The following is a 27,753-nucleotide window of genomic DNA, read 5'->3' as shown; positions in this document are numbered from 1 at the left end:
GGTCCTTTAAAACGTTAGTCGTGTGTTCAGTTTACAAAGCCTTTCTGTTGGAAAGGAGCCATAGCGTGACAAAGGGCCGAGTTCCGAATTAAGGAGCCGAAATAATATAAGCTGCGATATATACATGTCGTTGAGTCCGTCAATTCGGAGGCGGGGAAGTTGGTAATTGAATCGACCACCGAATAGCGGAACTGGCGACATATTAAAGGCTGTGTATAAGTGTATCGGGTCCATTGATTCGGAAGGAATAAGATTATTGTTTGAGCGATCGCCGACTTGTATATACATCGGCTGAAACCAACATAAAGGGCGGAGGTATATAGCCGACTTATATATATATATCGACCCTAAAACAGTATAGAGAGCAGAGATATATATAGTCGTCGGTCATAATATAAGAACCTTTGTCCATGGTAAAATCTAGCTTATAACCGTCGCAGATGCAAAAGAGGAAGGGGAGAACATACCGTGAGCATATAGATAACGTGGATATATATATATTGTCTGCGTAAGTCCACTAATGGGATATTTCTTTTAAGAAATCCTGAAGAGATACAGTTTGTTAATAAGGCATTATCGTGGGATTCCAGAAGAAATGAAATATCAGTTTAATGATTGATGCGCCCAAAGCAGAAGAAAAGGAAATTGACCAAGATGTGGAAGAGCTTGTTGGCAGATTAGGGAGATTGTCTCTAACGCCTGCACCCTCGCCATCAATTATCCCTTCTATACTCATGAAACTAGATGAGATCTATTGGCATAGCTATAACCACTATAGAAAACTCGTTCAAACCATGCTCGTCCAATAGAAACAACATCCTGGTCTTCTAGATACCAAACTTAGAGGCTCTATCCAACCTGTCCCGATCTCTCAATCATGTTGTTGCTATCTTTGATAAATCTGTGAAACTCAAATAATCTAGAGAAACTAATAAACTGGGTTGTAAAATTCTTGTGTGCTTTTCTTTTGCAGGCCATGCACTGATCTATTCTTGTAAAACCATTTTGCTATAAATCCTCTATGCTAGATCTTCTCTGTGAAGTTTGATCTACCTCTAGAAACCCTTTCTGGCAACGTCACTTCCTACTGTTGCTCACTAAGACAACTCACATTTCCTCCAGATCACCTCCATGGAGTGGAAATTGAATTGCTTCCTTTGAAACACGCACTGGCTAACTGGTCTTTTTAGATCTGCTCTTTAGTGCACTAATCTCTTTGATATGCACCAACCTCACAAAATTTTCTTTGATACCATGTCAAATTTCCATGATTGCAGCTACTGGATATTTATCCCCTAAGTTATGTAGTTTATGTCTTCTATAAACTACTTTACGACAAATATCAATAAATTCACTACTGCAAATCTTCACAAATAAAAATGTTGCGGAAAACAAAATACTGGAACTGAGAAAATTATGCACACACAAAATAAATATGACACCAATATTTTTGGACAAATCATCCCTATAAAAACCCCAAAAGGAAAGCCAGTGCAACAATTGAGGGTTTTATTACTATTAATCTTCAACAATATAGAGAATAGAACTACTTGCCTATTCACTAGCATTGCTTTGATCCCTGTAAAAACCCCAAAAGGAAAGCCAATGCAACAATTGAGGGTTTTATTATTATTAATCTTCAACAATATAGAGAATAGAACTACTTGCCTATTCACTAGCATTGCTCCGACAATTTATCTCACTAGAAAATAACTAAGAATTTCCTTTTCCCTCCATCTAATCAACTCGGCCTCTTCTTGGCCAACTCCTCCATCTAGCTACTCACATTGCATGCCAGAAATGCGCACTGTTGGCTCTGAATATTCGCACAACCTCCAGGATCACTTCCCTGCAAATTGATCTGTCTCCCTTTGCCTCCTGAAGCTAATCTCACCTCCTCCGACAATTCTTCCCACAACTGGAAGTGAATTACTGCTCCTACTACATGCATTGGAGAAATGGCTACTCGCATTAGCTGAATACGATCTCCCTTCCTCACAATGGAATACTGGTAAGCTTCCTGAGAATTTCTCCAAAAATTCTCACTCCTGAAACCTTGCTACTGACTCTCTCTGGCTGGAACTGCGCCTTACTCTCTGTTATTAGCTAATTCACACTACCTCCCTCTATGTCTTGTATGTCTCTCCAACCCCATCGACCCTACTCTTATAATCTTCTATTGGGAAACCAATGGCCATGATCACTTCTCAATCCATGGCTAAGATCATCTTGACGCCATCAAATGACTTTTTCAGAAGTCTCTAGAGCAAAATCGATTTCTCAATTAATCTGATTTAATAAAACAGTTTTCCTAAGTTGGACTTAGGACATATTTCATTATTGGCTAATTAATCTAATTCAGGTGTTTCTAAGGCTTTTTCCATGAAACCTTTTCTATGTTTTAGATATTTCCTATTCCTTAGCCTCTTAAACATCATAGGGACTAGAATACCTGTGTTGCTACCAAAGGACAGTTAGAAGATACGAGTTTCCTTTCTTTGTTTGATTGAGCCTTATACTTAAGAAGATCCATCCTCTAAAAGCCTCTTTAATCACTTTGATCCTTGAACCTAGCATACCCCTCATAGGTGCCTTATCTAAACTTTAAAGGGAGGCCTCCCATTGGTGAAATTCCATAAAGAGCAAGAGGTAGTGGCTGTGGTGACAATGGACCACACCTCATTGTGTCCCTTAGTCTAGTTTTTTTCCTTGTAGGTTACCCCTTTACAAGGCATGCCATATTTTGAGGCAACAATCCCATTTCCTTATAATTGTGTCCTTTGTCTCCTATATATATAAGGAGACCAAGTCTTAGGATCATCAAATATTGTCTTGTTCATTGTATTTATTGTAAAAGGAGATTTCCCGCTTGAAGTGGATTGTAATTATTGGTTTCTTATTATTTTTAAGTCGCAAGGATCATAACATTAATACTTGACAGCCCCATTGGGTTAAGCTTACTATAGTCTATGCCAATGGCTTACCCTAATTACTACCGATCAACAACAATGAAGTCCTTGGGGGTTTCCAATGCATGGATATATATATATATATATATATATATATAGGGAGAGAGAGAGAGAGAGAGAGAGAGAGAGAGGTACTTCCTTGCATTCATAGACTGAAACCCCTAGGAACTTAAATGCATTCACAGATTACCCAAGGAAAACCCATTGATGTTGATTACAATGCTTAACTTGGCATGGACATCAAGTGAGGCATACAACAAAGGAAACTACCATGGGGAATCAACCCCAATATTTCCTCCACATAGTTCAAAGTAGTCAACCACTTGAACTATCCCACTAGACTAATATATATATATATATATATATATAGATAGAGAGAGAGAGAGAGAGAGAGAATTTTATATTATAATATTATTATTAACAAATGAACACATTTGTTTGCTTAGTATGTGCACATAAATGCATGCATACATGCACATATGTGACACATTCTCTCCCACACACCCAACTTTTAAAACTACCACCCTGACACTCACTCTCAAGTGCACCTTGGATAGTGAGATATATGTACAATAGACATATGTCAACATTGACATAAAACAATTTCCTCCTACAAAAGTATAATATTCGTAGAGTCATTAGAAATAAATTTGTTTTCAAACATCAAATAGGAAGGAACCTTAAATTCATTTCATCCTTTATTCCTTCTTCACAAGTGCAAGTTTCTCAATGTCAATTTTATAACAAGGTATACACTCATTCATAATAAAAACAAATTTCGACATGCACAACATTCAAATATGAGAAACATGTTAGAGCTCTTCAAAGACCTTGAAAGAAAATGTACAGTAATCAAGGAGAGTTTATCAGTTGGAGAATTTTTACATGTATATACTATATTTTAACTATTAGGAATTTAAAAAGAAACTTAGAAACAACCATGGTTGGTAAAAGACACCACATTAGAAATAACAAGGATTAATTGGAATCTTTGGGTTTCCCATATTTTCTCTTAAACAATTTGTTTATTATGTTAACTAAATTAAACTTTTATGAAAACTAAGAATACAACTCTGACTTTTCCTTTTTATTGGATAACATATCCGGAGTTAGGAATATTTGTCCTATTTAATGAAAAGTAACTTGCCTTATAGGCCTAGAATTAAAAACTGTGTAGTCTAAACAGGTCACGTGTTTGCACAGAAAACAATAGAAATTCTGGCATGATTACGAGAAAATCTCTCAGAAAAATTTTAAAATCTGGGTTACAGCTGTCAAGCTTCAGGATTTTTGGGTGCCCCAGGGGTTCTTAATTGTACTGAATCCATTTCTGCCATCAAAAAATTATTTAAACACTCCCACAGCCAGATTTATTGAAGAATTTCTTGCCCGATTCCAGCAAGAAATTCACCGTCCGGGCAAAATTGTGGCCTCATTGGATAACACCATTAAAAACTGATCAAAATAGCATAACTTTTCCCCCTCGTGGGATTTTTCTATGCATATTATGTTTTACCCTCATTTTAGATAGAAGAGGTCACAAGAAATTACGCTTGAAGTGATAACAAATATTCGCAACAACTCCATGCCATTGCAAGGCCATCTGATGAAGAAGTAGATCGTCCGAGTTCATCAATTACAATTAGGCTCCTAAGAAAAAAGAAGACATGCAAACAATGCAGTTTAAATTGTTAGTGTGCAACAGTTTCTATTGGTGCCCAAATAAAAAACTAGGATTTTGTTTCTTAATTTACCGAGGAGAAATATTTTGCATAATAAATGCAGTTTCTTTCATCTCCGTCATAAACTGTAGCATACAAGATTCCATTTTAGTGATTACAAGGTGTGCAAATTTTCATAATAAATAACAATGTTTGGAATGCATATTTAAATGACATGATTAAGGAAAGTTCAATAAAGTACAGAAATTTTCTTTTATGGTGCAATTTATAAAAAGAAAAAGTAAAATTCGAACACTTAGTAAAATAACTTTATTGACGCTGTGTTCCATTAATTTCATGTCACCAATCAAAACATTTTTACCAGTCATGAGACTCAATAGAGGGAATATAAAACTCATCAAACCTAATGAAAACATTATAGAATTGTGATTTTTTGAATTTTCTTTATCTGCGACGCATTTGACTTAATTATGTAATGAACAACCATATAGATGTTGTTGCACTTAAATTACTTGATAATAAAACAAAGGATTAATTTTCAAAGAAACACCGACATAGATGATACTTGGAGCATATTCCATATAATTACGTAAGTGCTTTACACTAAATACCCAATACACGGAGTTAATTTCCTCGTAGTTTTACTTGTTCTCGTGAGGTATTGATCAAAGACCATTTTAACGCAAGTCCAGATATTTTTCATGTTCATGTTTTTCATATCCTAGGAAATATCCCCATTCTGTGTCTATAAAATTACTTGACAGAACTCAAAATCCTTGGCTAAATTTTTACCCTAGAAATTCCATTTACATGCCATCAAATATTTCCAATTTATTCAGTAATTAGGAAGGTTCAACCTCAGATTTTAATAAAAATGAGTTTTAATGATTGTCATATGATCCTTGCATATTTTTGGTGTTCTTCCTTCCCCTTGGCTGTTTGAATTCTTTAAGCTATTTCCACGGGGAATTTCACAGTGAGTTAGCCGGAGGAACTAAGATCTCAGATTTTGTTAGGGAAATTATTAAAGATTATTAGCTACCATGTGTTGACAATCAATAACATTCAGATATCTGGGATCAAGATTTAGGTTAAAACACAAACACAAGTTATTCAGAAAGGTATAGGGATTCTGCAAACTGTTTTTGGCCCTATAGGATATATGACAAGTTCTGTTGATGCACAAGACTCTGCCTAAAGATCTTCAGCCTTAATTACAGGCTGTCATGACTATATTTTCTTTTTTGAAGTACTAGGAGCTAGCAGCTTTGATTTGGCTCCAAATTAAGAATATCAATATGTTTCCGAAAAATGGTAATCCTGGCTAAAATGTTTATGGCTAGATCTGATCTAAATATGAAAACTTTTGAACAGATTATTCAGCTTGTTACCAAAAAATCCAGCAGGCCTTGTAGAGGGAAACCCTACAAGACAAGAGCTAGACAAAGTGCTAACAATGGGGTAGAGCCCCAATGTCACCTCAGCCAAAACACCTTGCTTTTATGGAGATTCATTGATGGGAGGAATCTTGGTAGGAGGGAGATCACCTAAAATAGATATGCTAGGTATAAGGAAAAAAGTGATCAAGCTAGAGCTCATTCAAGAGAGAGACCCAATAATGGCTCAAGGCTTCAGGCAAGCAAACACTCTCTAAAATAATCCGTAGATCAAGGTTCAAGACCTACGGTTTTGAGGTTTTTTTATCGTGACAAGTATTCACAAGGTCAATAAAAAAAGAGAAAGGGTTTCTTGCAAAGATAATCAACTATTCCAAGGCTCATGAAACCCTCAAGAAAGTTCTTAAGTTGAGGGAGAAGAAACCAGGGTTTCCCACTTAGGGAAAGACCTAGGGCAAGAGATTTTATGGATGAAATCTTGTTAATTTAGTAGCTCAAGGAAACATTCCCTTCATTGGTCATATTCCTCATTCAAAGAGGCCTAAAATTGCCCCTAGAAGCACTCATTTTGGTTGAAGAAAAATATATTTTCGGTGAAAAAACCCACAATCGCACAATGTTGGAATTTCTAAGTCTAACCCGTTAGAAATTCTTCCTGTACTATCTGGTTTATTTCTTCCTACTTGTTTAATTATTTAACAAGTTATTTACCATGTAAATACTCAAAATAAACACAAGTACAGTATCAACATCTACAGATCATCAACTGAAAGAAAACAAGCACAAAAGTGACACCGTTATTTTTGGACCAATGTCCCCGGAAAAACCCAATGCGGGAAAACCGATGCAGCTATTCAGAGGGTTTTATTATTATGCAGTTTTCAGAATACAACTAGGGTTCCAGAAATGGCTCACCCAACAGAGAATGCCCTCGGCATTAGTACCTCTCCTCGGAGACAGATATTCCGGCTAATTAATCACCGGATGAACGATCCCACAGCAACAATTACAACTTTCACTACTCTGCATCACTCTGATAGGGACCGTGTTGTTGAAGTTTCTAAGTTTACTTAGTTAGAAACCCTCCATGCACTTTATCTGATTTATTCCTACCTACTTGTTATTTTCCTTAACAAGTTATTTACAATGTAAATACTAAGAATAAACACTAGTGCATGCTCAACATATTACAGATCAGCAACTAAAAAGAAACAGAAACAAACAAACCATATGATACCATTATTTTTGGACTAATGTCCCCGGAAAAACCCAATGTGGGAAAATCAGTGCAACTATCTAAGGGTTTTCTTATTAAGCAATATCAGAGTACAATCTGGGTGCCGAAACTGGCCTACCCAACAGAGAATTTCCTTAGTAGTAATAACTCTCCGTTTCTGATAAATCTACTGGCTGAAACCCCGAATAATCCTTCCGACAGCTACTCAGCACCAATCTGCCCCAGAAACCCCAGCGTCTGCCCAATCTGGACTGCATCAACCTCTCCTAGCCCAGCGCTGGCCCTGCGTCAGCCTATCTTGGCCTGCATCAGCCCCAGTAGGCCCTGCGTCCGCTACGCTAGCCTCTCTGGTGCTCTGCTCTCTGGTTCTCTGCGTAGCACTTCGCTGCCTCTGTGTGGCCCTACTTGAGCACTGTCTGCTCCTGCGTCACTCTCTTTGGCTGCTCTGCTGCTTTCCTGACACTATATCTGCCTCTCTGTCTCTCTGTACTCAATGCCCCTCAGCTGCTCTTCGATCACTGATTCTATCTCTCTTAGCAAACCCCGCTCTAGAGAATAGAATGACTGATCACTCTGGTGTACTCTCCAAGTGACCCCAAGCCTCCTATTATACTTTTCCTGTTAACATCTCAACGACCGAGATTAAGTCCCTAATCAACGACTAAGATTAGATCTGGCTTGATCCATGTCTTTTGGACCACTCTAGCACAGATTCATATTAATACACATTAATATTTTATTTTCCCTAAGTTTAGACTTAGGGACTCCATTAAAAATGTTAATTGTTTTAATATCTCCTAATCAGTTTAGAATCTGCCCAAACCCTTTCTGCGTATTGGAGATCTCATGTGCCCCAACCTCTCCACCAAATTTCGTGGCTAGAGCACATCCGATGCTACCCCAAATCAACACTCCCTCTTAGCGAGGATTGTGCTCTAGCAATACTCCTCACTGAGTATTACTCTGATCATCCGACATCGGTACCTGTGTTGATACTAGGCCTTCCTGCCCAACATCCTATGCATTGCTGCATCCTGTACTGCTACCCATGGTTCTTCCACTGCCACTGCTGCATTTGTATGACAGCTCCCTCTGCATTCGTGCTACTGGTGGTCCTTTCTCCCAGCACTGCATCCGCACTACACCTCCTCTAATCATCCTGCATCGTGTTGCCCACTGCTGCACTGCAATTCAGTTACTGAGAAGTATGTCACTGATCTCCCAATCTGACCTCCCTGTTGGGCTAGAGACACCCACTGATGTTGAAGCTCCCTCTGCTGCTGACAAGTGATCCCTCTCTGACCTTTGCGCCGCTGCAACAACTCCCTACATCTCGCACTATTGCACACCTGTCTGTGCCTTCCTGCACTGGTGCAACACTCCTATGCCTCTCGCACTGCAGCCTGCTAGCTCTGCACTATCTCAGGACTCCTGCATTGTAGTTCTCTCTGTCACTCCATCCGCATCCGTCTCTACCCACTCAGCCAGTCCTGCTACAACTTTACGGGGCTCCCGTAGCAAGTTCTAATCCAAGAGGCTGGGTACCTCAAGGATCCTGCCCCTCATCGCCTGTAGTCCTCCTCACTACAGCTCGATGTCTCCCCACTTCCGCTCAAGTGGTGCGTGTGCACTCATGGCACAGTCATCGTCTATCAAAACTTCCTTCTCTGCCCGTGCTAGCGCTGCCTTAGTCTTGGAAGAATCTCCCTTACTGTTCTTCCTTGGACACTAGGTCGCATAATGACCCAACTCCCCACAATGGAAGCACTTGATCTTGGAGAGATCTTTCTTCTTTCGGTTTTGTTGTTTTCCCTCAGATGCTAGGGCCACATCTTCCTCCTCCTGCTTGACTTTGATACCCTTGCTGCTGCTACTTGTCTTTGACTGCCGTCTGATCTCTTCCTAGAGAAGAGCTGCCCACATCTCATCCCACAGTGGAAGTGTCCCTCTGCCCAGTATACTCTGGACAAATACTTCCCAGTCTTCTGAGACAGCATTCAGGGCTGTCATGACCATTAGCTCCTGATCCGGTGTCACACCTATAGCAATCAACTAATCTCGGATCTCATTCAGTCCTCCGAGGAAGGAGTCAATCGATTGTCCCTTCTTCATCTGATACGACCTCATCTGATTCTCGAGCAACATTTTTCTCTGCACAGAAGTATGCTCATACAACTTCTTGAGAGCCTCCCACATCTCACATGTCATTTCCTTCTCAGCTATGTGTGGTACTACATGATCCTTGACCCTGTCAAGGATAATGCTCGTGGCCCTTGCCATCGCCTCCTCGTACCTAACATTATCATTGGGGTCGACTGGGACAGCTATTACCTTCAAGGCAAAGTTCTTGACACGATTCATGTCAAGTACAGATAAGATTCTGGCCTTCCAGACTGCGAAGTTCAATGCTCCGTCCAGTCTATCCTAGTCTCTTACTCCGTGTAGTTCCATGATGCTCCTCTACTTCCCTCCTGGAATTTCTTTGTTCGACTACTCTGAGTCTCTACTTCCCATCTGGAAGTTCTTTTCTGGACTCAGTCTGAGTCTTGATTTCCCTCCTGGAAATCCTTCTGCCGCTTGTCGAGATGCCCCCTACTCTGATCATCTTGTGTAATGCACCACTAATCCGGGTTCCTCGACTAGAAACCCTCGGTAGCAACTCCTCTGGCCTTGTTCTGTCAGGTACTGTTCTGACTACAGTACCTCACCAACTCCACTCTGCAATATTCCTACAACCTTCTAAACCCCAGCAACTGCCTATCTGTGGACTACGTCAGCCCCTCTCTACCTCACGTTGGCCCTGTGTCAGCCCGAGAGGCCTTGCGTCAACCCTCTTTCCCTCTGTGTCAGCAACGCTGGCCTTTCTAAGGCTATGCACAACTCCTGACTGGCTTTGTGTGGCCCTGGCTAGCTCTGCGTCACACTCCTTGGCTTCTGCGCTGCTAGAAACTGCTTTTTCACCTCAGGACAATTGTTTTCTACTGCTATTGCTCTGCTCAATTGATGTCTTTTAGTCCTCCTGTGATCTGCAGTCACGCTCCAATACCATGTTGAAGTTTCTAAGTTTACTTAGTTAGAAACCCTCCATGCACTTTATCTGATTTATTCCTACCTACTTGTTATTTTCCTTAACAAGTTATTTACAAAGGAAATACTAAAAATAAACACTAGTACATGCTTAACATATTACATATCAGCAACTAAAAAGAAACAGAAACAAACACACCATATGACACCATTATTTTTGGACTAATGTCCCTGGAAAAACCCAATGTGGGAAAACCAGTGCAGCTATCTGAGGGTTTTTTTATTAAGCAATATCAGAGTGCAATCTGGGTGCCAAAACTGGCCTACCCAACAAAGAATTTCCTTAGCAGTAATACCTCTCCATTTTTGACAAATCTACTGGCTGAAACCCCAGATAATCCTTCCAGCAGGGACTCAACACCAATCTGCCCCAGAAACTCCAGTGTCTGCCCAATCTGGACTGCGTCAGCCTCTCCTGGCCCAACATCGGCCCTGCGTCAGCCTATCTTGGCTTGTGTCAGCACCAGGAGGCCCTGCATCAGCTCTCTGAGCCTTTGCATCAGCTACGCTGGCCTCTCTAGTGCTCTACGCAACAGTTAGCTGCGTCTGCATGGCCCTGCGTGAGCACTCGCTGCGCTTGCGTCACTCTCTTTGGTTGCTCTGCTGCTTTCCCGACACTATCTCTGCCTCTCTGTCTCTCTGTACTCAATTCCCCTCAGCTGCTCTCCGATCACTGATTCTATCTCTCTTAGCAAAAATCCCCGCTCTAGAGAATAGAATGACTGATCACCCTAGTGTACTCTCCAAGTGACCCTCAAGCCTCCTCTTATACTTTTCCTGTTGACATTTCAACGACCGAGATTAAGTCCCTAATAAATGGCTAAGATTAGATCTGGCTTGATCCATGTCTTTTGGACCACTCTAACACAGATTCATATTAATACACATTAATATTTTATTTTCTGATCACCCTGGTGTACTCTCCAAGTGACCCTCAAGCCTCCTCTTATACTTTTCCTGTTGACATTTCAACGACCGAGATTAAGTCCCTAATAAACGGCTAAGATTAGATCTGGCTTGATCCATGTCTTTTGGACCACTCTAACACAGATTCATATTAATACACATTAATATTTTATTTTCCCTAAGTTTAGACTTAGGGACTCCATTAAAAATATTAATTGTTTCAATATCTCCTGATCTGTTTAGAATCTGCTCAAACCCTTTCTGGGTATTAGAGATCCCATGTGCCCCAACCTCTCCACCAAATTTTGTGGCTAGAGCACATCCGATGCTACCCCAAATCAACATGTGTCACCCTATCCAACTCACCAGCACCCAGTCTGCCCCACGAAAATCCTCCCAGCGCTGCCTCTTGGCCCTGCGTCAGCTCTACTAGCCTCTGGGCAACGACTGAAGCTTCTACGTCAACCCTTAGACCCTCTACGTCACCCAGGTTGGCCTCTTCTGGCTCTGCGCAGCTCTTAGCTGCCTCTGCGTAGCACCCAACTGCCTCTGCGTCAACCTCTCCAGGCTCTGCACTGTCTCTCTAGTACTAACTCTGCATCTCTGCAATGTATTCACTACCCCTCACTACTGATCACTGATTCAACTTTGCTTAGCAACCCCGCTCTAGAAAAATGAATGACTGATTATTCTGGTGTGTTCTCCAACTGACCCTCAAGCCTCCTCTTATACTTTTCTCGTTGTTCCATCAACGGCCGAGATTAAATCTCTAATCAACGGCTAAAATTAGATTTGGCTTGATCCATGACTTTTAGAACATTCTAACCCAGTTTTATATTAATACCCATTAATATTTTATTTTTCGTAAGTTTAGACTTAGGAACTCCATTAAAAATATTAATTATTTTAATATCTCCCAACTTATTAGAATCTACCCAAACCATTTCTGGGTCTTGGAGATCTCACGTGCTTTAGCCTCTCCACCAATTTTCATGGCTAGAGCACATCCGATGCTACCCAAATCAACACTCCCTCTTAGCGAGGACTGTGCTCTAGTAATACTCCACACTGAGTATCACCTTGATTATCCAGCACCGGTCCCTGTGCTGATGCTAGGCCTCCCTGCCCAACATCCTCTGCACTGCTGCATCCTGTATTATTGCCCATGGCCCTGCCACTGCCACTACTGCATCCATACAGAAGCTCCCTCTGCATCCATGCTGTTGCTAGTCCATCCTCCCAGCGTTGCATCTGCACTACATCCCCTCTCATCATGTTGCATCGTGATACTGCACCGCAACTCAATTACTAAGAAGTAAGTAACTGATCCACCCAACTTTGACATCCCTGTCAAGATAGAAACACTCTCGACGCTGAAGCTCCCTCTGCCACTAACAAGTGCTCCCTCTACTGACCTCTGCGTTGCTGCAACAACTCCCTGCATCTTGTAGCGTTGCACACCTCTCTGTGCCATCCTGCATTGGTGCAACACTCTCGTGCCTCTCGCACTGTTACAACTTGCTAGCCACGCATTGTCCGGGGACTCCTACAATGTAGCACTCTTTGCCGCTCATCCGCATCTGTCTCTACCTACATTTGTTATTCTTGCTACTCTTCGGGGATCCTGTAGCAAGGTATAATACAAGAGGTTGGGCACCTCAAGGATCTTGCCCCTCATCGTCTGTAGTCCTCCTGACTACAGCTCGATGTCTCCCCACTTCTTCTCAAGTGGCACATGAGCACTCATGGCACAATCCTCATCCTCCTCGACTTGTTTCTCCGCCTTCGTTGGCACTGACTTAGAGTCAAAGACCTCTCCCTTGTTCTTCTTCCTCGGGCACTGGTTCGCAAAATGACCCAATTCCCCACAATGGAAGCACTTGACCTTGGAGAGGTCCTTCTTCTTCCTCTTCTCCTGCTTTCCCGCAGATGCTAGAGTCGCATCCTCTTCTTCCTCCTTCTTGATTCTGACCCCTTTGCCGCTACTCCCCGCCTTGGTTAGCCGTCTGATCTCTTCTTGATGAAGAGCCACCCATAGTTCTTCCCAGTCTGGAAGACTCGTCCTGCCCAATATGCTCTGGACAAATACCTCCCAATCCTCGGAAACTGTGTTCAATGCAGTCCTCACCATCAATTCCTCATCCGGCGTGGCCCCTATGGAAGTTAGCTGGTCACAGATCTCCTTCAAGTGACCGAGGAAGACATCTATCTACTCTCCCTTCTGCATCTGGTATGCCCTTAGTTGATTCTCCAGGAGCATCTTCCTCTACACAGAAGTATGCTGGTACAATGTCTTCAAGGCATCCCACATCTCCTTTGTTGTTTCCTTCTCGACAATATGTGGTACCACATGATCCTTGACCCCATCAAGGATGATGCACTTAGCCTTAGCCATTGCCTCCTCGTACCTTTCATTAGCTACCGGGTCAACTGGGACAGCTATCACTCTCGTGATCAAGCTCTTGAGGCGATGTCTGTCTAGAATGGACAAGACCCTGACCTTCTAGACCACAAAGTTGGACACTCCGTCCAGCCTATCCTAATCCCTCAGCCCATTCACGACCATCTCGCTGCTCTTCTTTTGACTCCTCCAAGTCTCTCTACTTCCCTCCTGGAAGTCCTCTGTTAGACTCCTGTTGAGTCTCAACTTCCCGTCTAGAAGTTCTCGGTTCGACTCCCTCTGAGTCTCAATTTCCCTTCTGGAAATCCCTCTGCCAACATCAAGTTTCCCCACTCCGATCGTCTGTGCAACTGCACCACTGATCTGGATTCCTTGGCTAGAAATCTGCCTCGGCAACAACTCCCTCCACCTTGGTCTTGCCCTGTTAGGTATTGTTCTGACCATAGTACCCCACCAACGTCGCTCCACAAATTACCCATAGCCTCCTATACCCTAGCAACTAAAGGATTGAGCCACTTGGCTCTACACAATCTCGACACCAACAAATCAACTCCCCTAGCCAACTGCATCAGCCCTCCTGGCCTCTGCGTGGCTCTGCGTAAGCCTAATTCTGCCTCCCTTAGCCTCTGCATTGCCTTTCTCTGGCCCAGAATGATGATGCAATTCCTCTGCGTCACTCCTTCCTCTGTCGCCTTCTGCAAGGATCAACTCTGTCACTCGGGACAGCTAAATTTGCTGCAAATGCTCTTCTCGGCTAGTGCCTTCAGTTTTCCTACGATCTGCAACCATGCTTTGATACCATTTTGGAATTTCTAAGTCTAACCTGTTAGAAATTATTCCTATACTATCTGGTTTATTTCTTCCTATTTGTTTAATTACTTAACAAGTTATTTACCATGTAAATACTAAAAATAAACACAAGTACAGTATCAACATCTACAGATCATCAACTGAAAGAAAACAAGCACACAAGTGACATTGTTATTTCTAGGCCAATGTCCCTGGAAAAACCCACTGCAGGAAAATCGGTGCAGCTATTCAGAGGGTTTTATTATTATGCAGTTTTCAGAATACAACTAGGGTGCCAGAAATGGCTCACCCAACAAAGAATGCCCTCGGCAGTAGTACCTCTCCTCGGAGACAAATATTCAGGCTGATTAGTCACCGGATGAACGATCCCACAGCGACAATTGCAGCTTTCATTGCTCTGTGTCACTCTAATAGGGACCGCGTCACCCTATCCGGCTCACCAACACCCAGTCTGCCCCACGAAAATCCTCCCAGCGCTACCTCTTGGCCATGCGTCAGCTCTGCTAGCCTCTGCACAGCTACTGAAGCTTTTGCGTCATCCCATAGACCCTCTATGTCACACACGCTGGCCTCTTCTAGCTCTGTGCAGCTCCCAGCTGTGTCTGTGTAGCACCCAGCTGCCTCTGGTCAACCTCTCCAGGCTGTGCGCTGTCTCTCTGGTACTAACTCTACCTCTTTGCAATGTATTCACTGCCCCTCGCTATTGATCACTGATTCAACTTTGATTAGCAACCCTGCTCTAGCAAAATGAATGACTAATCACTCTGGTGTGTTCTCCAACTGACCCTCAAGCCTCCTCTTATACTTTTCTCGTTGGTCCATCAATGAACAAGATTAAATCTCCAATCAACGACTAAGATTAGATTTGGCTTGATCCATGACTTTTGGAACATTCTAACCCAGCTTTCTATTAATATCCATTAATATTTTATTTTTCCTAAGTTTAGACTTAGGAACTCCATTAAAAATATTAATTATTTTAATATCTCCCAAACCGGTTAGAATCTGCCCAAACCATTTATGGGTCTTGGAGATCTCATGTGCTTTAGCCTCTCCACCAATTTTCATGGGTAGAGCATATCCAATGCTACCCAAATCAACACACAAAATTTAAGGTCAGCCTAAAAGGCTAATTAGCCCTCCTCCAATGCCTATAAATACAAGTCAAGGAGCCTCATTTAGAGACATCACATCAAGCATCTCTCTCTTCTCTTCTTAGGTTCGATACATCTCAAATAATGCAAGATTTCTTCACACATATGAGGAGGAAGGACAAATTGCAGGAGGCCAGAAATACGATCTGACTAGCACTTTGATTAGTGTTGACCTTGATGGTTAGGCTGATTTTGGCTTCGATACTTTGGGAGTATTTATGTCTTGCTAGGCCACATTCCTTGGCACAAGAATCTAGGCATATAGGGCACTTTGTTCTGCGTTGACTGCAAGGTTGATCGCAAGTTTTGACCGCAAATCATTGACCATGTTTGACTGGGTATTCTTGGACTGTTTTGGGCTTACCTTGACTAGCACTTAAGGCCAAATTTATTGCTACTTTGACCGAGTTGATTGGAGGTGTTGACCGTTGACTTTGAGGACTTGTTAGGGCACACTTTGACTGTTGTTGACTTGGACAAAATTGCAGACTTTGACAATTGACCATAATTGACTTTTAAGACTCATCATTGGTTGGATATTGGTTTGTCTATTTGGATGGTCAAAGGTTGACTTTGACTCATTGTTGAATTGGATTATTGTACTCTTTGTGTGTCAGACTTAGAAATTCCAACATGGTATCAGAGCGTGGTTGCAGATCACAGGAGAACTGAGGACATCAGCCGAACAGAGCAGTAGCAGCAGAAAATAGTTGTCCCGAGTGACAGAAGTTATTCCTAGCAAAGTAGCAACAAGGAAGGGGTGACGCACAAGATCGAGCCAAGAAGAGGCAACGCAGAGGCTGAGGGAGGCAAAGGCAGGCTCACGCAAAGGCCAGGAGGGCTGACGCAGTTCGCTGAGGAGGTTGATTTGTCGGTGCCGGGATTACGCAGAGCCTAGGAGCTCTAACCTTCAGTTTGTTGGGGATAAGGAGGCTGTGGGTAAGTTGTAGAGTGGAGCTGGTGGGGTACTGTAGTCAGAACAATACCTAACAGGGCAAGGTCAAGGTAGAGGGAGTTGCTGCCGAGGTGGATTTCTAGCCAAGGAATCCAGATCAGTGTTGTAGTTGCACAGACGATTGGAGAGGGGCATCTCAACATTGGCAGAAGGGTTTCCAGGAGGGAAATCGACGCTCAGAGTATTCATACCAAGAACTTCCAGGAGGGAAGTAGAGGAGCAGCGACATGGCACTACACGAAGTAAGAGACCAGGACAGACTGGACGGAGCCTCAAACTTCATAGTCTGGAAGGCCAGAATCTTATCCGTACTAGACAGGAATCGTGTCAACCACTTCACCTTGAGGATGATAGCTATCCCACTTGACCCGGCTGATAACGACAGGTGCGAGGATGCAATGGTAAGGGCTAAGAGTATCATCCTTGATGGGGTCAAGGATCATATAGTACCACATATTGCCGAGAAGAACACGACATAGGAGATGTGGGAGACCCTAACCAAGTTGTATCAGCATACTTCCGTGTAGAGGAAGATGCTACTAGAAAATCCGCTGCGATCATACCAGATGCAGAAGGGAGAACAGATCGACCCATTCCTTAGTCGACTAAAGGAGATCCGAGATCAGCTGACTTCCATAGGGGCAACGACGAATCCAAAATTGATGGTGAGATCAGCACTGAACGCAGTTTCAGAAGACTGGGAGGTGTTTGTCCAGAGCATACTGGGCAGGGCGACCCTTCCAGATTGGGAGGAAATGTGGGCTGCTCTTCGCCAAGAAGAGATCAGAACGCTGAGCAAGGCGGGAAGCAACGGCAAGGGGATCAGAATCAAGAAGGAGGAGGAGGAGGATGTTGCCCTAGCATCTGAGGGAAAGCAAGAGAAATAGAAGAAGAAGGACCTCTCCAAGGTCAAATGCTTCCACTGTGGGGAGCTGGGTCATTATGTGACCCAGTGTCCAAGGAAGAAGAGTAAGGGAGAGGCCTCCGAGACCAAGGCAGCGCCAGCAAGGGCAGAGAAGGAAGTGGAGACAGACGATGATTGTGCCATGAGTGCTCATGTGCCACTTCAAAAGAAGTGGGGAGACATCGAGCTGTAGTCAGGAGGACTACAGGTGATGAAGGGCAAGATCCTCGAGGTACCCAACCTCTTGGATTAGACCTTTCTACGGGAGCCCCGAAGAGGAGTAGCAGTATTGGCGATGTTAGTAGAGACAAATGCAGATGGAGCGATAGAGAGAGCTACAGTGCAGGATTCCTAGGATAGCGCGAGGCTAGTAGGCTGCAATAGTGCGAGAGGCACGGGAGTGTTGCACTAGTGCAGGATGGCACAGAGAGGTGTCCAACGATGCGAGATGCATGGAGTTGTTGTAGCAGCGCAGAGGTTAGAGAGGAAGCACTTGTCAACGACAGAGGGAGTTTCAGCATCGAGGGTGTCTCTAACCTGACAGAGATGTCAGAGTTGGGAGATCAGTTACTTACTTCTTAGTAACTGAGTTGCAGTGTAGCAGTTAGCAATGGTAATGCTATGGGCAACACGATGCAGCATGATGAGAGGGGTTGCAGCGCAGCAGTTAGCAGTGGTAGTGCTATGGGCAGCACGATGCAACATGATGAGAGGGGTTGCAGTGCAGATGCAACAGTGGCAGTGGCAGGGCCATGGGCCGCAGCATGGATGTAGAGGGAGTTGCAGTACGGATGCAACAATGGAATTGGCAGGGCCATGGGTAGCAGTACAGGATGAAACAGTGCAGAGAATGTTGGGCAGCAGGCCTGGCATCAACACAAGGACCGATGCCGGATGATCAGAGTGATTCTCAGTGAGGAGTATTACTAGAGCACAGTCCTCGCTAAGAGGGAATGTTGATTTGGGGTAGCATCAGATGTGCTCTAGCCACGAAAATTGGTGGAGAGGCTAAGGCACATGAGATCTCCAATACCTAGAAAGGGTTTGGGCAGATTCTAAATAGTTTAGGAGATATTAAAATATTTAATATTTTTAATGGAGTCGCTAAGTCTAAACTTAGGGAAATTAAAATATTAACGTGAATTAATATAAAACTGTGTTAGAATGGTCCAAAAGTCATGGATCAAGCCAGATCTAATCTTAGTCGTTGATTAAGGACTTAATCTCGGTCGTTGATTTGTCAACGAGAAAAGTATAAGAGGAGGCTTGAGGGTCACTTGGAGAACACACCAAGAGATCAAGATTTTGACTTTCTAGGGTTGGGTTTGCTGAGAAAGTTGAGAGAGTGATCAGAGTTGCAGCTGAGGGGCAGTGAATACAAAAGCAGAGAGGTAGAGATAGCACCAGGAGGATCAGCACAGTAGCTAGAGAGAGGGACGCAGAACTAGCCAAGGGTTCACATAGAGCTAGTCAGGGCTCACGCAGAGCCAGCCAAGAGCTGCGCAGTGCCTCAGAGGGCCAGTGTGGGTGACACAGAGGGCCAGAGGGCTGACGCAATGCCTCCAGAGGCTGACGCAAGCCAAGCCAGAGTGATGCTGGGCTAACGCTGGGCCAGAGAGAGGCTAACGCAGTCCCTAGAGGCTAACGTTGGGGTTTCGTGGGGCAGATTGGAGTTGTGAAGCTGTCGGAGTGTTTATCGGGGATTTCAGCCAGAATATCTGCTTCTGAGTAGAGAGGTACTACTGCCAAGATTTTTCTCTGTTGGGTGAGCCGGATTTGGCATCCATATTTTATTCTGAAACTGCTTAATAAATCAAACCCTCAGATAGCTGCACCTATTTTCCCACATTAGGTTTTTCCGGGGACATTAGTCCAAAAATAATGGTGTCACTTGTGTGCTTGTTTCTATTTCCTTCAGTTGATGATCTGTAATGTGTTGAGCATGTACTTGTATTTATTTCCAGTATTTACATGGTAAATAACTTGTTAATTAAAAGAACAAGTAGGTAGGAATAAATCAGTAAAGTGCATGAAGGGTTTCTAATGTGTCAGACTTAGAAATTCCAACAGAAATCACTTGAATGATAAGATTAATGGTAAGGTGTAACCTGATTTTCTAGGCTCATTCAAAGGAGAGCCTCAATTAATAGTTCAAATACTTAAATAAAAGTTGAAAGGCTCCCCAAGAAAGACCTATGAAGGATGACCTTGGGCTTAGGAATATTCAGAAGTGATGAATGCTTAAGATCAAAACTTCCAAAATACCTCACTTGTGATTGATGTGATTATACTAGGGTTCAAAGTGAGGAAAGGATGACTCATTCAATGGAAAGATTCAATTAAAGTGTGATCTTTGAGAGAAGCTAGGGTGACTTGCCACGAAAAACACCATGAGAGAAATATTATAAGAAACCAAGTGTTGAGAGATATATCATGGTAAAAGCTCGTCCAATGACAAACTACAGTTAAGAGAAGAGCTTTTGAATAATGAACTACAAAGTGAAAACCTACAAGAAATCCCCAAGTCACAGCAACTTCAAGGGTTCCCTTTTGGTGTGATAGCTAGGGCATCAATTTATTTGAAATTCCACTGTCGGAATTCATTCAAACTGGAGGATGCCTAGAGGAGACATAGATGAAGAAACTTGTCAGGATGAAATCCTAAAATTCCTCCTCCCTAAAATTTTGCACCAAGCCCTAGAAAATATCCTTATCCTTAGGGGATGAAGAAAAGGAGAAGAAAAGAGTTGAAAGAATGATATTTTCTTGCAATCACTTGGGATTGATGTGTTCATACTAGGGTTCAAAGTGAGGAAAGGATGGCTCATTCAATGGAAAGATTCAATTAAAGTGTGAGCTTTGAGAGAAGCTAGGGTGACTTGCCACGAAAAACACCATGAGAGAAATACTATAAGAAACCAAGGGTTGAGAGATATATCACGGTAAAGGCTCATCCAATGACCACCTATAGTCAAGAGAAGAGCTTTTGAATAATGAACTACAAAGTGAAAACCTACAAGAAATCCCCAAGTCACCGCAATTCAAGGGTTCCCTTTTGGTGTGATCAGCTAGGGCATCAATTTATTTGAAATTCCACTATCGAAATTCATTCAAACTGGAGGACGCCTAGAGGAGACATAAATGAAGAAACTTGTTAGGATGGAATCCTAAAATTCCTCCCCCCTAAAATTTTGCACCAAGCCCTAGAAAATATATGTATCCTTAGGGGATGAAGAAAAGGAGAAGAAAAGTGGTGAAAGAATGATATTTCATTAAGTTTAATGTGATCACCAAGGATCTAGGACCAACGCCTAGTTATTGGGAAGATTGGAGTCAAAATGATCAAGATATAGTTATTTCTCTCTTTGAGGAGGCCTAAAGAAGCAACTATGCTCTTTGTGGATGCATCTTCACAACCACTTTAGACTTTTATACTTCAATATGCAATATTTTATGGAGTTTCAACGTAAAAGCTGAAAAACCTACCCTTAGGAAAATTCGTTCTTCTTTCCAAGATGAATAACATGCAATGAGCCAAGATTAAAAGTGTTTCATAAATTCACATTAATTTTTAGGGCAAAATTATAATCATGGCATATCATTTCATACATTAGACATGAAACATTATCAAATTCACATGAAAAGAGCATTTACATGACAAAAAGAGTATCTCCATCCATAAACTTGCCAAATAGAAGCTCCAAGAGAGATAGAGAAAATATTTCACACGTCAAAATGCATTTCTTCATCCAAATCATTCCACAAATTGTAGGTATGAAATCTTTAGAAAGATGTATGCCAAATCCAAGTGATGATGAATGAGAGAGGATGCATCTTTTATATTCATAAAATCCTCTAAGGGGTTTGGATAGCGTAATTTAGCCTAATGATGCCCCTATAGTAAAATAATGTGCAAAGTAACAATATTTTTTGTGACAAGCACACCAAATAGCTCCATAGCAGGTATAATTAGACTCTCAAGAGGGCCGAAATGATAGAAAACTAACTAGAAGGGTCATTGGAAGGCCAAATGAAGCCCCTCATCTGCTATAATGAATAGGAGGGCTCCAATAACAGTGATGAAGGGAGTAGCAAACCGTGTGATAGTTGAGTGACTAAGCTCTCCCTATGTGAAATCCCTCATAAGGTTCAACACCCAAGCATGATTATAAATATACTTGGTTATTTGCTTGCATTCTTGCACAACATCTTGCACCCACTCCAACTTCCCAATGTCCTCTAGTATCAAGTCTATGCAATGCGCAGCACATGGAGTCCAAAAATGGTGGGATATTTGGCATAAAGCAACCTTCCAGCTGCCACATAATTTTTGCATTGTCAATTGTTGAGTTGGGGTAGCATCGGATGTGCTCTAGGCCTCAAAATTTGCAGAAAGGCTTAAACACATGCATTCTCCAATACCCCAAAAGTCATTTTGGGAAATTCCACCCAGAAACAGTTTTATTAAAATAATTAATTATTTTTAATGGGACTCTAAGTCCAGACTTAGGAAATTAAAATAATTAATGGGTATTAATCTAAATTGTGGATGGAACTTCTAGAAGAAGGCAGAGATCAAGTCAAATGATCCTAACCATTGATTAGAATCTAATCTGGGTCATTAAATGATCAACGAGAGGATTATAAGAAGAGACTTGATGGGCACTTGGAGAATACACCAGAGGCAGATACTCAGTTACCTGAGTAAGATCGACTTTCTCACTGGTCAAAGTTCGGCAAGAGAAAATCGAATCAGAGAGAGAGTTGTAGGTGAGAAAGAGAGTGAGGGCATCAACACATTCAGAGAGTGCAAGGCAGCAAGAGAGAAGGCACAGGGTGACGCAGAAAGGCAGCACAGAGGCAGTTTGACGCAGAGCCGATGTGGGCAGCTTGACGCTGAGTCTCTGAGAGCAGTTTGACTCAGAGAGGATCAAAAGGATTCCGGGGAAGAAGAAGTGCTTCACTTGGGGTAGAAGTTGGTCAAGAAGTGTCTGTAAAATTTCTCATTCCTATTTTGCTAGTTGTAATTTGTACAAAGAGAATTTGCTGAAGAATAATAAAAACCCTCCTTTGTTGCACCGATTTTCCCACATTGGGTTTTTCCGGGGACAATTGTCCAAAAATAACTGTCACTGTGGTTGTATTTGTGCTAGTATATTTCGTTACATTTAATTTCTGCAATGTTTTAATTGTGAAGGCTGCAGTAGAATATATTTTGATATTTGCCGCAAGAATATTGTGGATAAATTATTTATGAAGTAATAAGTAGAAGAAATAATATTAATCACTGCAGTAGGATTTCTGTTTAGAAATTCTCAGATGGTATCGAATCTATAGGGAAGTAGAAGAAAGAAGCCAGAGGACCCAGCATTGAAAGAAGAAGGGAATTCGAAATTCCTACAGGGGCATAAATTCGAATCTCCCAGAGGATTGCGCAGTTCAAGCCAAGGAGAATGGATTTTGTGGGAAAACTCTCTCTGAGTAAGTCGACAGAGAGGTAAGTCTTTCCAATCAAAATTTGTTAGTGTTAGAAGGAACAGCGCAACAAAAGATTCAGCAAGGAGGGTTGTCTCAGGTAGGATGCAGTTTTTCCTGCAGCAGTTGCTAGGACAGGTTAGCGTCAGAAATTGGTGCAATATGGATACTCAAAGTATCTCAGATTTATCTACAAAATTAGATGAAGAATTCGAATGCCTAGCAAATTCAGCGTCAGCAGATGTTTGGTACATTGATAATAGGGCTTTAGCTCATATGGCTGGAGTACGAGAACATTTCTCAAGTTATCAAGAAGAACAAATGGACTTCCAAATAAGTATGGGAAACAGAACAAAATGTACCCCAATAGGGAGAGCCACCATAGCTTTTCAGACAAAAGCAGGGACCAACATCTAAGCCACCAATGTTCTGTATGTGCCAGGATTAGGAATGAACTTGATTTCAGTGTCCCAGTTACAGGACAAGGGATCTGATATATACTTCACGGGAAGGAAGATATACGTCAAGCATCCAAGCTGGAAGAAGAAAAATCAAATTGGGATTCGAAGCAACGAGTTGTATAGGTTGCAGCTCGAATCACAAATGGCACTGATAGGAAGCAACTGTAACGGTGAGAAGGAGTGAAATAAATTATGGCACAGGCGAATGGGGCACTTACACCATGGAGCTCTGAGGATGCTCGGAGAGACTGTTACATGGGTACCAGTCCTTAGTAGTGAACATGATGACTTATGCAGAGGATGTGTCCTAGGAAAGTACGCTAAAGCATCTTTTTCCAGAAGTAACAATAGAGCAAAATGTGTATTAGGATTAATACACTCAAATATCTGCGGTCCTATGTCCACAAGGGCTCTTAGTGGTGGCAAATACTTCATCACCTTTAACGATGATAACTCTAGAAAAACCTGGATCTATTTCTTAAAGACCAAGGATGAGGTCTTTGATCGTTTTCGAGAGTTTAAAGCTCTTGTTGAAAATATGACAGGGAAAAAGATAAAGGTATTGTGTTCAGATAATGTTGGAGAGTATACAGACAAAAACTTCACAGATTTTTGTGCGAAGGAGGGCATCAAAAGAGAGTGGACAACTCCATATAATCCGGAGCAGAATGGAGTAGCAGAACGAAAAAACAAAACAATTATTGGGGCAGCCAAAGCTATGTTGTATGATCAGGATCTACCTAGCTATCTATGTTGATTTGTTGTAGCATCGAATGTGCCCTAGCCATGAAAATTGGTGGAGAGGCTAAGGCACATGAGATCTCCAATACGCAGAAAGCGTTTGGGCAGATTCTAAACAATTTGGGAGATATTAAAATAATTAATATTTTTAATGGAGTCCCCAAGTCTAAACTTAGGGAAATTAAAATATTAATGTGAATTAATATAAAACTGTGTTAGCATGGTCCAAAAGGCATGGATCAAGCTAGATCTAATCTTAGCCGTTGATTAGGGACTTAATCTCAGCCGTTGATTTTTCAACGAGAAAAGTATAAGAGGAGGCTTGAGGGTCACTTGGGGAACACACCAACAGATCAAGATTTCGACTTTCTGGGGCTAGGTTTGCTGAAAAAAGTTGAGAGAGTGATCAGAGTTGCAACTGAGGGGCAGTGAATATAGAAGCAGAGAGGCAGAGATAGCACCGAGAGGATCAGCGCAGTAGCTGGAGAGAGGGACGTAGAAGCAGCCAAGGGTTCACGCAAAGGCAACCAGGAGCTGCGCAGTGCCTCAAAGGGCCAGCGTGGGTGACGCAGAGGACCAGAGGGCTAATGCAGTGCCTCTAGAGGCTAACGCAGGCCAGCCGGAGTGACGCCGGGCTAACATTGGGCCAGAGAGAGGCTGACACGATCCCTAGAGGCTGAAACTGGGGTTTCATGGGGCAGATTGGAGTTGTGGAGCTTCCGGAGTGTTTATCCGGGGTTTCAGCCGGAATATATGCTTTCGAGTAGAGAGGTACTACTGCCGATATTTTTCTCTGTTGGGTGAGCCGGATTTGGCACCCAGATTGTATTTTGAAACTGCTTAATAAATCAAAACCTCAGATAGCTACACCGGTTTTCCTGCATTGGGTTTTTCTGGGGACATTAGTCCAAAAACAACGGTGTCACTTGTGTGCTTGTTTCTATTTCCTTCATTTGATGATCTGTAATTTGTTGAGCATGAATTTGTATTTATTTCCTATATTTACATGGTAAATAACTTGTTAATTAACAGAACAACTAGGTAGGAATAAATCAGTAAAGTGCATGAAGGGTTTCTAACGTGTCAGACTTAGAAATTCCAACATGGTATCAGAGCGTGGTTGTAGATCACAAGAGAACTGAGGACATCAGCCGAATAGAGCAGCAGTAGTAGAAAACAGTTGTCCCGAGTGACAAAAGTTGTTCCTAGCATAGTAGCAGCAAGGAAGGGGTGACGCAGTGCCTACGTCATCAAGATTGAGCCAGGAAGAGGTAGTGCAGAGGCTGAGGGTGGCAAAGGCAGGCTCACGTAGAGGCCAGGAGCGCTGACGCAGTTGGCTGAGGACGCTGATTTGCCAGTGTCGGGATTGCGCAGAGCCTAGGAGCTCTAACCTTCAGTTCGCTAGGGTTTAGGAGGCTGTGGGTAAGTTGCAAAGTGGAGCTGGTGGGGTTCTGTAGTCAGAACAGTACCTAACAGGGCAAGACCAAGGTGAGGGAGTTGCTGCCGAGGTGGATTTCTAGCCAAGTAATCCAGATCAATGTTGCAGTTGCACAAACGATTGGCGAGGGGCATCTCAATATTGGCAGAAGGGTTTCCAGGAGGGAAATTGAGGCTCAGAGGAGTCATACCAAGAACTTCCAGGAGGGAAGTAGAGGAGTAGTGAAATGGCACTACACGGAGTAAGAGACCAGGACAGACTGGACGAAGCTTCAAACTTCGTAGTCTAGAAGGCAAGAATCTTATCCTTACTAGACAGGAATTGTGTCAAGCACTTCACCTTAAGGACGATAACTATCCCAGTTGACCCGACTGATAACGACAGGTACGAGGATGCAATGGCGAGGGCTAAGAGTATCATCCTTGACGGTGTCAAGGATCCTATAGTACCACATATTGCCGAGAAGAACACGACACAAGAGATGTGGGAGGCCCTGATCAAGTTGTATCAGCATACTTCCATGCAGAGGAAGATGCTACTAGAAAATCAGCTGCGATCATACCAGATGAAGAAGGGAGAACAAATCAACCCATTCCTTGGTTGATTGAAGGAGATTCAGGATCAGCTGACTTCCATAGGGGCAAGGCCAGATCCAAAATTGACGGCGAGAACAGTCCTAAACGCAATCTCAAAAGAATGGGAGGTGTTTGTCCAGAGCATATTGGGTAGGGTGACCTTTTCAGATTGGGAGAAAATGTGGGCTGCTCTTTACCAAGAAGAGATCAGAATGCTGAGCAAGGCGAGAAGCAACGGCAAGGGGATCAGAATCAAGAAGGAGGAGGAGGAAGATGTTGCCCTAGCGTCTGAGGGAAAGCAGGAGAAATGAAAGAAGGACCTCTCTAAGGTCAAATGTTTCCACTGTGGGGAGCTGGGTCATTATGCGACCCAGTGTCCAAGGAAGAAGAGTAAGGGAGAGGCCTCCGAGACCAAGGCAGCGCCAGCAAGGGTAGAGAACGAAGTGGAGACAGACGATGACTGTGCCATGAGTGCTCATGTGCCACATCAGAAGAAGTGGGGAGACATTGAGCTATAGTCAGGCGGACTACAGGCGATGAGGGGCAGGATCCTCGAGGTACCCAGCCTCTTGGATTAGACCTTGCTACGAGAGCCCCAAAGAGGAGTAACAATACTGGCAATGTAGGTAGATACGGATGCGGATGGAGTGACAGAGGGAGCTCCAGTGCAGGATTCCCAGGACAACGTGAGGCTAGCAGGCTGCAACAATGCGAGAGGCACGAGAGTGTTGCACCAGTGCAAGATGGCACAGAGAGGTGTGCAATGGTGCGAGATGCATAGAGTTGTTGCAGCAGCGCAAAGGTCAGAGAGGGAGCACTTGTCAGTGACAGAGGGAGCTTCAGCATCAAGAGTGTTTCTAGCCTGACGGAGATGTCAGAGTTGGGAGATCAGTTACTTACTTCTTAGTAACTGGGTTGCAGTGCAGCAGTTAGCAGTGGTAGTGCTATGGGCAGCACGATGCAGCATGATGAGAAGGGTTGCAGTGCAGATGCAGCGGTGGCAGTGGCAGGGCCATGGGAAGCAGCACGGATGTAGAGGGAGTTGCAGTACAGATGCAACAATGGCAGTGGCAGGGCCATGGGTAGCAGTATAGGATGCAATAATGCAAAGGATGTTGGGCAGCACGCCTAGAATCATCACAGGGACCGATGCCAAAAGATCAAGTGATGCTCAGTGAGGAGTATTGCTTGAGCACAGTCCTCGCTAAGAGGGAGTGTTGATTTGGGGTAGCATCGGATGTGCTCTAGCCATGAAAATTAGTGGAGAGGCTAAGGCACATGAGGTCTCCAATACCCAGAAAGGGTTTGGGCAGATTCTAAACAGTTTGGGAGATATTAAAATAATTACTATTTTTAATGGAGTCCCTAAGTCTAAACTTAAGGAAATTAAAATATTAATGTGAATTAATATAAAATTGTGTTAGAATGGTCCAAAAGGCATGGATCAAACCAAATCTGATCTTAGCCGTTGATTAGGGACTTAATCTCGATCGTTGATTTGTCAACGAAAAAAGTATAAGAGGAGGCTTGAGGGTCACTTGGAGAACACACCAAGAGATCA

At 42.9% G+C, this 27,753-nt stretch overlaps 1 protein-coding gene across 1 annotated transcript in view; it reads right to left on the bottom strand.

The window, feature by feature from the left end:
* MSH4 (MUTS-like protein 4) overlaps positions 1-27,753 on the bottom strand; it is a 438,807-nt gene that overhangs the window by 20,901 nt on the left and 390,153 nt on the right. The window contains exons 20-21 of the mRNA XM_089373522.1: positions 4,724-4,776; positions 4,521-4,619 (exon numbers count right to left, since the gene is read on the bottom strand). Of these exons, the coding sequence (XP_089229648.1) occupies positions 4,521-4,619; positions 4,724-4,776 (152 nt within the window). The remainder of the gene's footprint in view (positions 1-4,520; positions 4,620-4,723; positions 4,777-27,753) is intronic.

Source organism: Pinus tabuliformis, chromosome 6 (genome assembly GCF_031772625.1).
Source record: "Pinus tabuliformis cultivar Carrire ecotype Pingquan chromosome 6, CPIR1, whole genome shotgun sequence".
Lineage (NCBI taxonomy): Eukaryota > Viridiplantae > Streptophyta > Pinopsida > Pinales > Pinaceae > Pinus > Pinus tabuliformis.
This window is presented reverse-complemented; position numbering and strand designations above follow the sequence as displayed.